The sequence below is a fragment of the Pristis pectinata genome, chromosome 1 (genome assembly GCF_009764475.1).
Source record: "Pristis pectinata isolate sPriPec2 chromosome 1, sPriPec2.1.pri, whole genome shotgun sequence".
In the NCBI taxonomy this organism is placed as follows: Eukaryota; Metazoa; Chordata; class Chondrichthyes; order Rhinopristiformes; family Pristidae; genus Pristis; species Pristis pectinata.
The window spans coordinates 111441762-111454087 of NC_067405.1; the positions used below are offsets into that span (position 1 = coordinate 111441762).

Sequence of the window (12326 nt, forward strand, 5' to 3'; positions counted from 1 at the left end):
AATCCTCTGTAGTTCTTCCTAAGATTGACCACAGAGTTATTTTCTCTCTCAGTAGCTATTGTGAAGGATGGTTCAGGGGTTTGCTCTATTTTGTCAATAAAATGAATGCTGATTGTCTTTTGATATTGTCCTTTTCATATGTCTGTGATAAAGAAAAACTCTAAATAGACAATTTTTCAATGAGCAATTCTATACCTACAACAATATTCAGCAATAACAAGTTATTCTCCTCCCTTCAACCCTCCAAACCTGGCCCCACCCCAAAGAACAGATACCAAGATACACAAATCCACGCAATTTAAGCAATTATTTTGTTAGTACATGGATTCCACATGTTCTGGATTACATAACACACAAAGGATGTATTTAGATACACCACAAAACCTAGCAAATAAATGCATCACTTACAACCTCGCCAGCAAATTTAACTGGAACGATTAGATTTTTACTGTTTGCTCTTAGGCATTTGTCTCTGGCATACTTCAAAAAGAAAAATAATTAATTCTGCATGACCAGCCATCCAATTGATTCACCAACAAAATATTTTGCTGCTCCTATTTCACTTCTGAATTGGTCCTGAGTCTGTTCATATTGTTAAATGCATACCCCAAAGTTAACTTCGTGTATGAAACAGTAAAATTTTCAAAATTGTACCATGTGACTGCCATGAGGTAGTTGTCTTCCAACTTATCCAAATTAGCCACCTCATTGCATCTTCTCCCTCTTTTGAAACATTCATGATCTTTTCCCCTTTACAAGAAAATAGCAGGGATAGGCCATCTGGTTTCTGAAGCTTGAACCTTCATTCAATATGATCATGGCTGATCTGCCACAGGCCTCAACTCCTCCTCTGCTAGACCCCCAGAGCCCTCAATCCCTACCTCCACTTTAAGTTCATCTACTGAGCTGGACTCCACAACTCTCAGCGGCAGAGAATTTCAAAGATTCACCATCATCTGCGAGAAGAGATTTCTACATACCTCCATTTCAAATCACCAGCCCCTTATCTTGAAATATATCCCCTCAATCAAGACTCCCACTAGTGAAAACATCTCGACATCTACCCTGCCTTCCCCCCCTTAGGATGTGTGTTTAAATAAGATCATCCCTTATTCTCTGAACTCTAAAGAATACAGACCTTCATATCTCTCATCATCTGCAATGATATGGTGGGCTTCTATACGCATGCAAATACTGAACATCTGCAATTGCCTCCACCACCCTTGATCCTTCCATGTAATAAAATGCCTATCCAAAGCAGAATGTTAACTTAAGTATCCACAATGGAACAGTCAGCAGTATGAATGGAAAGACACTTTAAAAAAAAGAATATGTTGAAGAGGATCATGATCCAAACCTTTTGGGTATATTTAAAAGACTACAATTGTACAACTGTAGCTTTGGAGTACATCAATTTTATTTCATACAAATAATATATTAATTATATAACTGAAGTCTACCTGCACTTTTCATTGATATTTCACATGCACGCTCAAGTCATTTAAGAAAAAAAATTAAATTTGTATACTAATGTAATAAAATGTCAAATAACTGTTTTGTCACATGATCCAATGCATAATCACATCCTGTCCTCAAATAAATCCATCACAGGACAATTTTTTGATCTTGAATTGCAAATGTGAAGCTTTGTAACTCAATGCCACAATTAGAAACTAAATTTATTTAAATTACTACGAGTGCATTTTAGCATTAGCAATTTCCAACTGAACTCACGGCAGTAACCCAATGCTCACAAAATGACATTAACAAACCTCCAAAGACTCTTTGGCTGAATTATTTAAAAGTTACATAAAAGCTCACATAAATTTTCCATCTCTAATTCAGCTGCCATGTAAAGCACAGACAGAACTGTTCCAAAAAGAAACATGATGGGTTCCTCAATAGAACATTCAAAATGAGCAGTTAAATGTACCAAATGGATTATGCTCATTCCATTCCAGCTCACTCCTCACACTTGTTACCCATGCTATTCCCACAGCTACACTTTGATTCCACATGCCCAACCAAGCTCCAGACCTCACTACCACAACCCTCACGCAATGCAGAGCCGTTCTCAAGCAGTGATTAGACCTCATATGGCGGATCCCTGAGACTGCCTCTGGATCACCCTGATGACCTACAAGCAGTTTGCTGCTGTCAAAGACCACTGAACTGCTTTTAAGAGTCCAAGGCGATCAGGCATTTAAAAGCAGTTCAGATAATTAAAAATAAACATTAGAAATTAATACGTTTAATCAAAAATACATCCAAGTGATTTAAATATAAAATGTTACAGTTAAGGAAAGTAAGATTTTAATTTTTTTTCAATTGAAAGAAAATGCAGATGCTGGAAACATCGAACAAACACAAAAGCACTGGAAGCACTTTCTGTAGTTCCAGTAGCATCATGGAAAAAGAACAGAGTTAATGTTTCAGGTCAAGAACAGGCCAGGTCAAGTTCTCACAAATTCATCTTTTTAGCCCCATTCACATGAATGGGGCAATTGGATATCCCACTCATGGGCGGTATAAAGCTGAGGAGGCAGTGCTGAATCCAGCAATGAGCAGCATTTAGACATTAGAGATAAGTTGGCCCACTAAGAGTACCTCACCAGCAGTTTTCCCCTGAACTGTAGCCAAAAGGAAAGTACATTCTGGACCGATACTAAAGGAGGTTATTAAACAGGTTTATGCTTTGACTTTTTATGATTGCAGTGGATTTTCGTATGCAATGTATCAGTATAATTAGGTCTGAAGATCACAACAGACATTTCACACTTCCTCAGGAGTCCCAATTGCCAAGTTAAAGGTGCAGGGTCTCAACCAGAAACATCGACTTTCCCTTTGCCTCCACAGATGCTGCCTGACCTGCCGAGTTCCTCCAGCAGTTTGATTTTTGCCCTATTGTTCTGCCAGATTTCAGTTCACAGTCAATATCAACATCAAAAATGACAGCACGGCAGACTGGTTCTCATTGTTTCAAAGTCTAGCTTGCATGGTGCAACAAGTTGATTCTGACTATCGCAATGTGAAAACTGCAGAGTGAAAAAGGTATCTCCAAACAAGCTAAAATTTCTTTAGCTGCAGCATTTATCAAAGTGAAGATGGAAGGCCATGTTCAACAAAACTCCTACTTGATGCAATTTGGATAATCATTTGCAAAATAGCATCACGTATTTCAAATCACAAACATTAGCTAATTTCTGTTATGAAGCATGCATCTTATATTTGTACAGCTACAGGAAATTATTTCAATCAGTATTCCATCATAAATAACCACTTGAAAGAGATAATTCCATACCAAGAATGGGCAAAGTTTGTAACAGGAGCTGACGGTACAGAGCCTCACCAATAATAGTGTATGCTTGAAGTCGAAACAAAATCTGGAACCTGCTATATAAACATCTGGATTTCAATAATTTAAGAAACGTGTTAATTTTAGCAGTTGCGATGAAAGATCTCTACACAATTCGTCACAATATTTGTTTGGAAGTACTCAGATGATGAACATTTTATTTTTTTTCAAACTATCTTCTGACCTATATTTATTCCATACAAATCCCAAATGATTTTTTTAATCAACTAGTTTTACAATCATTGCTCTTTCCTAGTGTGGAATTATTGCTTTCAAGTGGTTTATGATGGAAGATTGATCAAAATAATTTCTTGTACCTTTAGAAATATGCAATGCACAAGCTATAACTGTTATTAAATAATGTTTATTACTTGAAGCACATGGTGCCATTTTGTTGGTGATTCTCCAAACTGCATCAAATAGGAGTTCTGATTATAGTACACACATGACCCTGGGAGGTGGCACAGTTGCCAGGGTGGGAAGAATTATTTTGTTATGATTGTGCAGGTTGGCTTTCCATAATTTCAACTGTTGGGATGTTCGTAATATCTTGCATTCCCCAACTTTAGAATATTGGATGCATACAGAGTAAACCTGGATTCTCTTCGTATTCCTACAGAATACAGTGAACTATTCATTCTTCAATGTAGTACAAATACTAGATTTAATTTCTTGTCTTATTTTTCACCCACACATACCCTTTTATTGTGTAGGTAGGCTCTTCGTGTCTACTAAATTTCAAGAAAAAAGGAGAAAATTCAATTTTTTGATTTTCCATTACATTTAGCCTTCATCATCCATTAATAAGTTCTTCTTTTAAACAATTTTCAGTCTACAAAAGCCTCACATACATGGTATTCTTTTACTCTCTCTTTCGAGAGAAACTACCACAAAACCACAACTCAAATTCAGTGCAGACAGAAAATCAGCAGCTGGGGAGGTTTGCAAATAGGACTTGATCCTAGTGAGGATTACTATAAAACAACCACAATGTCTATTTTTAATCTATATAGTCACTTTACTTAAGCAGCAATACTAACTTTACACCCATATTTTGAACCTTAGGTGAAAATAGCTACCCAAACTGGAGGCTCTGCATTCCACTGCAAGCTCCCTCCAGACAGCAATTCAAACCCAACACAGTAGATCTTTTAATCGTCCAATTTGACAAACATACTTTTCAGATTACAAGCAATCCTGCAATTATTTTAAAAATAGAATTTAGACTGAATAAAAGAAAGCTAAATTCTATGACTGATCATATTAGTAATCCATGTTTGTCATGTTAACAAACAATTGTTCTGTGTATCTTATGACTAAACAATGAAAATCCCTGGGAATTCTACAGTTCATTGCAAAAGGATAATTTAAAATCTTATCCTTGGAGAATCCTACATTCACTTTTGAATTGCAATTTAAAAATGTTACAGTATCCAGATTTATTTAAAGACTAAATGCAGATGTGCATAAAATGACAAATGCAGAATTGTGTATAAATTTTGTGCTAGAAAATAGGCACACAAGTTATTCACGACTCGATCACCCACCCAGTTTTACTGGGCACCTCCTTCCTCATACCTTTGGTAACTCCTCCCACAAAGGAGCCAGCTCTGACCCAATATCATCTCAATACAAATACTACCACTGATGTCAAAAGCTTCACCTTTCTTCATGACGTGATGTTAACATCTCTAAAGAAAGCCTAAACTAGAATTAGTAACGACAGAAAACCATCTGCAACAAGCATACCTTTCTTTTTAAATCGGTACAAAATATTTTTAATTTATGCAGCCTTTACCTTTTCACGAATTTCTTTGTAGCAGGATTTCATGAGTACTAACATCTCTCAAAGAAACAGATATTTGCTGATGATGTACATCTTAAAAGGTTAATGTTTAAATTCGACTGTTTGTGAAGACAACGTACATACCACAAGCTCAGTGAACATGATATCCAGTTCTTCAGGTGGAGGCATGGGCAATGCTGGCTCCATCGTCTGCAATGCAAAATTGCTGTCATTCCTCAGCCTGTATGTGATCTCTGGGTGGTCACTCCCTCGAAAGCAGCAGAATATGAAGGAAAGACCCCGACTACTTCTCTTCCGAGGTGCCATGTTCATGATTCTTTATTTACTCACAACAGCTGATGATTCCTGCAAAAACGGCAAAGAAACAATAACCTGAGTAAAACTACTATCACAATTCAACAAAGTTCACATAATTTAGAGCAACTAACATGCTTGAAGCAGTGTTAGGTTAGTTCAACAATCATTCTAACTATTTGGTGCATTCAATTTACTCAGAAAAATCTTAAGATACAATTTATACACTTAAACTAAAATTAATACCAGTATCTTCAAGTAAATATTGTACGCTTCACTACAGGTAGTTGAGATATATTTAAAAAGGGCACTAACAATACACAGCTGCAAACTAATTCAATTTATATAATCACTGACAGAAATAGACTGGACTGTTCCAGTTCCTGTCTGTCAACACAACTCACAGCATGACAAAATGATACTTGACTTAGAAAAATGACAATTTGAGGGAGAGGATATGAACACATCCTGGCAGGCCAGTTGGATGATGAATTGATCACAAAGGGACCTGTAATCAGATCAGAACAGCTGCACGGTCAAAAATTTGGCTCATCAATAATATACGCGCCAGCAGCTTTCCATTGTGTCAGAACAACTAAAAGATATTTTACATTAGGATTTCATTTTTAAATTCTCAGCAAATTTGTTACAATACGAAGTTGCATTTCAAATGGAGAACATTGAAAACTTGATTTGCTTGTGTGTGTCATTGTCCACACTTTATCCTAGAACTCTCACTTCCTAACTGGCCTCTTTTCATAGCTTATATGAACAAAGGACTGTACTCTCTCTCTCTAATTGCCCCCATTAACCCATTGACCAGATGTCCTCATTTACAGTTCATCTCCATGTAACCCTGGCCACGCCCTATCAGGGCTATACTCTTTGTCTACTCCACCCCTTGCTACTTTCCCTGCAACTTAATTAACTCATTTTTTTCTCCTTTCCAGAAGAAACTTTGACATTAACTCTGTTTCTCTTTCCTCTGACTGACCTACTGAGTGTTTCCATTTAATTCAATTAGTGATAACTACCGCCTCAACACTGCCCCTGATCAAAAGGCCATTCCAATAAATCATGTTGCCTCAAAATTAAAAATATTAATGATGCAATGGAAGTATTCTGAAATGATGACATTTCCACATAGGCTTTTGTTCTGTGGGGAGTATGAAAAATGTCAACAGGCAAGATAAACCAGGATAATTTCCAAAAGGTTCAGGAAAGCAATGTCAGAGGCCTGCTATCATATTACAGATTGGCCTCTGGGTCAAGTTATGACTTGTAAAGTGATGTTCTGGAGCTTGACTATGGTCAGGGCAGTTGTTAGATCTGAGTATTTCAAATTCAAAATTACCAGAAATCTCATGATGCTTAAAAATTCTAAGTGACACCCTAGCTCTATAAATGAATACCATCCAATATCTATGATTCAGCTTCTGTGCCTGCTTTTTGAATCTGTGTTTTCTCTTAAAGTGACCATTTATGCTTAAAAGGGCAATATCCAAGGCAAGAGAATTTCATCTTATGGGAAGTTACAAAAAGAGTGACTGATGGAAGAGAGTTGCAAGAAGAATAAAACTGTGCAAGTTTTTCCTATCAGTGGACAAAATCAGCAACTTGCCATGTTAAATACAAGGAACTAGAATCCTCAAAGATGGGCAAGTCAACACATATCAAATATGAAATTAGATCAGCCTAATGTACTCAATTGAACTAAAACCATGAAACGTTAGTGATTATGTAAAAACCAAAACATTTTAATAATGATTGAAACTCATTAAGAAGTCATCATCACTGTGGGTCTATGACTCAAACTACAACACAACAAAAAGTGAGAAAATACTCTCAGTTTCACACACAAATTGAAACAAACCACGTCAAATGTCCTGCTGGCATCTTAGGGGCTCCAATGTTTTATACATTGAAAGTTACAATAATCATTACATAATTTATAGGGAAATAATTCGTATCAGAGTTCAGTGACTGTTTCACTAAATGCAATGAAATCCCACTGCAAGTTATTTAATAATTATTGGGAAGCAAAGTGCTAACAGCAATAGAATACAGCAAAGCAGATATACTTCCCACATGCAATGTAGAAGGCTCCATCTAAAATTGAGAGTTTAGTGTGCCAGTTTTTTTAAAGAAAAAAGAGCATTCAAAGCAAATTCAGCTATCAATCTCATTATTGCACTTTGTGATGCTTTTAGTTTCAGGTCATGTCTTATCTGGAAGCAGATAACGCAGTACGTTCCTTGGATTGCAAAGGGTTTAAATCATCATTATTCTAATCTAAATCGAGAATATTGCTCCACTTATGCATTTTGTCCTAATGGAATCCTATCTGTTAATACATTGCCAATAACACTTGGCCAAATCCCAACATCAAGACATCAAAATTCTTGCTTAGTTGACAACTGTCTACGGACAAGATAAAATTTTATTATTCACTTGCTTGGTATGAGGTCAGGATCAAATCCGGGTCTCTGGAGTTGTGAGGCAACAATTCATTAACAAAAATTGTTAACAGGTTCCCTTGCCACCCTCACCTCCTCTCTTTCCCACATCCCCACCATTGCCTCATACTTCCCTCCCCCCACCACACTTCTCAACAGGAGTTGACATCACGTCACACAGACATTTGGGGGAAAAAAAAGTTGGAAATATTCAGCAATTCCAGCAACATGCATTTCAGAATCAAAGCTACACTAGAAGATGGGAGAAGCACAGAGATGCAGCAGTAAGCACTGCTGCCTAACAGCTCCAGAGACCCAAGCTCGATCCCAACCTCTGGTCTGGTCCATATGGAGCTTTCTCCTTGTGGCCATATGGTATTGCTCCAGATGCTTCAGTTTCTCCCACATGTTGGTTGGTAGGTTAATTGCTGCTGTAAATTATCCCTAGTATACATGGGTGGCAGGAGAATCTAGCGGGGGGTGGGTAGTCATGGGGACTTGAACAGAAGTGTGGGATTAGTGTAAGATTAGTCTAGATGAGTGCTTGATGGTCAGTTTCCATGCTCATGACTCTACGACTTGTCACATGGACTTCTGTTGTCAGCAGAATTCACATCCATTTAGCACAAAGGACGTCTCTGCAGAACTATCAAATCTCCCATGTAGATATTCAGCTAAACTAACAGTTGCATTCATGTATAGCATCTTAACAAATGATTACAACATATGTAATATGGAAAAACTTATACATTTTGTCCATTTTGCAGCACTTTATATCTTGCGCAGGAGATATTGGAATACATTGTTCTGCCGACCCATTTTTGGCAAAAGTCATTCATCACTCCCATCGGGAACACAACTTATTTGCTATGTTTGCTATGCAAAATAGCTACCTAAAGAGCCACACACAATCTCTGCAGGGGCTTCTGTCCAAAGCTATGAAGCCATACCTCTGAACCTCAAAACTCCACCAAATGCAATCTGCCACAATGTAGTTTCTGCAAGCTCTCATAACACGCAAAAGATGGGAGCTTAAATGACACAAAGCAGACCGCTTCTTTCTTCAATTGCTTCCAGGTCTGCTGCATCTCTCTCCAACAACCTTGGGATAAACTCCCTGATGTCTGTATCATGCCTCTGCAGCACTGTCAAACACACTTGCTGCAGTGGATGTGATGTTTGTACCACCCCTTTAGGGGCAGTAACCCTCACCGCTTGGTTGCTGGACGAATCAGCCTGAGGTGTTAGTGTTGGAACAGCAGTGCTCCTTCTTAGTGCTACTTTCAATACTGGTGCCCCACTAGGCTGCTTCCTCAGCCCTCTACTCTACACCCTATATACTCATGACTGTGGGGCCAGATTCTGCTCTAACTCCATCTACAAGATTGCAGATGATACCACCATTGTAGGCCATATCTCAAACAGCGGTGAGTCGGAGTACAGGAAGGAGATAGAGAGCTTAGTGGAATGGTGTCATGACGACAACCTTTCCCTCAATGTCAACAAAAGAGCTGGTCATTGACTTCAGGAAAGGGGGCGGTGTACATGCACCTGTCTACATCAACGGTGCTGAGGTCGAGAGGATTGAGAGTTTCAAGTTCCTGGGAGTGAACATCACCAATAGCCAGTCCTGGTCAAATCACATAGATGCCATGGCCAAGAAAGCTCACCAGTGCCTCTACTGCCTCAGGAGGCTAAAGAAATTTGGTATGTCCCCTTTGACGCTCACCAACTTTTATCGATGGACCACAGAAAGCATTCTATCTGGATGCATCACGGCTTGGTACAGCAACTGCTCTGCCCAGGACCACAAGAAACTGCAAAGAGTTGTGGACACAGCCCATCACATCATGGAAGCCAGCCTCCCCTCCTTGGACTCTTGTCTTTACCTCTCACTGTCTTGGCGAAGCAGCCAGCATAATCAAAGACCCCACCCACCCGGGTCATTCTCTCTTCTCTCCTCTTCCATCAGGCAGAAGATATAGGAGTCTGAGGGCGCGTACCACCAGGCTTAAGGACAGCTTCTACCGGTTCCCTTATATGATGAGATGGACTCTGACCTCATGATCTACCTTGTTGTGACCTTGCACCTTATTGTCTACTTGCACTGCACTTCCTCTGTAGCTGTGACACTTTACTCTGTACTGTTATTGTTTTTACCTGTACTTCCTCAATGCACTCTGTACTAACTCAATGTAACTGCACTGTGTAATGAATTGACCTGTACGATCGGTATGCAAGACAAGCTTTTCACTGTACCTCGGTACAAGTGACAATAATAAACCCATACAAGGCAGAATTTGGCTTTACAAATATGACACATGAATTTTAAATTCCAGCAATTGAATACAATGATGGAAATGGTATCTCTATAACTAGCACATTTTAAACAAGCTAAGTTTTATCACCCTCATACAATGACTAGATACTCTCTAACAATGATCCATAGCCAATACTATGAATGTTTCCTCAGCAGCCGTAGTCAGCAAATCAATGCTTCAATTTCTAAAATTGTTTGTTTTTGCTGCCTTTTCTATGAGCTGTATGCATTTTCTACCAGCTCCACTCCCTTGTTTACGTTGTGTTCTCTTCCTCATTTGCTGAAAGTTCCTTCTGCAAAACTCAAATTATAGGCAAATTGAATGTCAACACTCAAATCTACCAAATATCAGTCAAACACCAATGTTAACAGTTATTGCTCACAGTCGCTACTAACAATGTGGTCACATGCAGCCAAGAGCCTGCCTGCCCAACTCAAAACCAACATAAATCAGTAAACTGATAAATTGGTTTATTATTGTCACATGTGCCAAGGTACAGTGAAAAACTTGTTCTGCATGCCGTCCATACAGATCATTTCATTACAACAGTGCATTGAGGTAGTACAAAGGAAAACAATAACAGAATGTAGAAAAAGTGTTACACTTAGAGAAAGTGCAGTGCAGGCAGACAATAAGGTGCAAGGCCATAACAAGGTAGCATAACAAGGTAGATCATGAGGTCAAGAGTCCACCTTATTGTACTAGGGGACTGTTCAATAACAGCAGGATAGAAGCTGTCCTTGAGCCTGATGGTACATGCTTTCAGGCTTTTGTATCTTCTAATGGTAGGGGGAGAAGAGAGAATGATTCATAACTAACATAATTATAAGCGTTGGATTTGAATTGAATTGAGGGCAAATGCTCATGAAGCATTGACTGGGTCAAGCCATGGTCCAGAGTCAACCTCAATCCCAAGGACTGCCTAGGGCAGAGAGTGGGGTGGGAGGGAGTGGGTAGGGGTTCAGGAGGCCAGAAGAGGGAGCAGATGGGGCTCCAGAAGTTGGGGTGGTGGGGGGGGTTGGTGGGAGGACAGACATGCAGAAAGGTGGTTTTTGGGTAGGAAATATTTTGGTACTTGGAACCAGGCAACTGCTTTTGCAGGCTGTTGCTATTGTGGAATCATCTCTGCTATAGCCTTTGTTTAACTTTAAACACTAAAATGACAACTTTTTCTGATGGTTATTTTAAACTTCACTTGGCGACATTGAGACGACACAATAGCTGTCATTACACAGGAATATGACAAAAGATGACAAGTACTATTTTTGAGGTTATTATCTCTTTGCCAAAGGCAAACTAAACTATTTATATAGCCAACTATGAATACAAATGGAGCTTCATTATATTAAAAATATTGCCACGTACTGCAAATTGCCTCCAAATGTCTTCAGCGACCCAATAAAGTAAAAGTGGTCAATGAAAAGATGAATTGTTTTCTTGTTCTTCACAATCCATTTTAATTTTTTTTCTTGAACATCAGTTTTTTTAATAAATTGTGTTATTAAGTTGTAGCATTTTGCTCTAAAGTGAATGTAGCTTTTTGTTTACTGTGAAACATTACATGTGCTCTTAAGTGTCATTAGGAGTGGAAGGCTTGTTGGTGAGTGGAGCATAGCATGATGCACGGGCAGAGAGAGTTTGGGTGGAGTTAGTTCAGAGGATAGAGCGTTTGCAAGGGGGGTCAGTTGTAATGAGATAGTGTTGTGGGGGACGAGGGTCTGATTCAAGGAAAGAGTGCTGGGGGCAGGGGGCAGTTCTGAGGAGAGAGAGTGTTGAGTGGGGGAGGGGGGTGTTGTGGGGAGAGAGTGTGGGTGGGGTGTTGTAGGGAGAGAAAATTGGGTGGGATCAGGTGTGGAGAGAGATCGTTGGGAGATGGGCTTGGATCTGAATGAAGTGCGGATGAAGAAAGGGAAATCCAAGAAAGGGCTGAGAATAAAAAAGCATTCATCTTTAAACTCTTTTTGTTTGCGTCATTGACTAATTTGTTTGCAATGAAAAGAGATCAGCTCAGTGTAGGATTTTATCATTGGTAATGCGATCTGTTTATTGTATTCGTGAGTCACCACTATGCCCAAGATAACATAAACAGAAGC

The 12326-nt window shown here is 39.0% G+C and overlaps 1 protein-coding gene across 5 annotated transcripts in view; it reads right to left on the reverse strand.

Annotated features, from left to right (window-relative positions):
* Window positions 1-12326, reverse strand: part of daam1a (dishevelled associated activator of morphogenesis 1a) — a 130125-nt gene that overhangs the window by 70736 nt on the left and 47063 nt on the right. For all 5 annotated transcript variants that reach the window (XM_052022583.1, XM_052022584.1, XM_052022561.1 and 2 more), the window contains one exon: window positions 5286-5507. In XM_052022583.1, the coding sequence (XP_051878543.1) occupies window positions 5286-5474 (189 nt within the window). In that variant the 5' untranslated portion in view covers window positions 5475-5507. The remainder of the gene's footprint in view (window positions 1-5285; window positions 5508-12326) is intronic.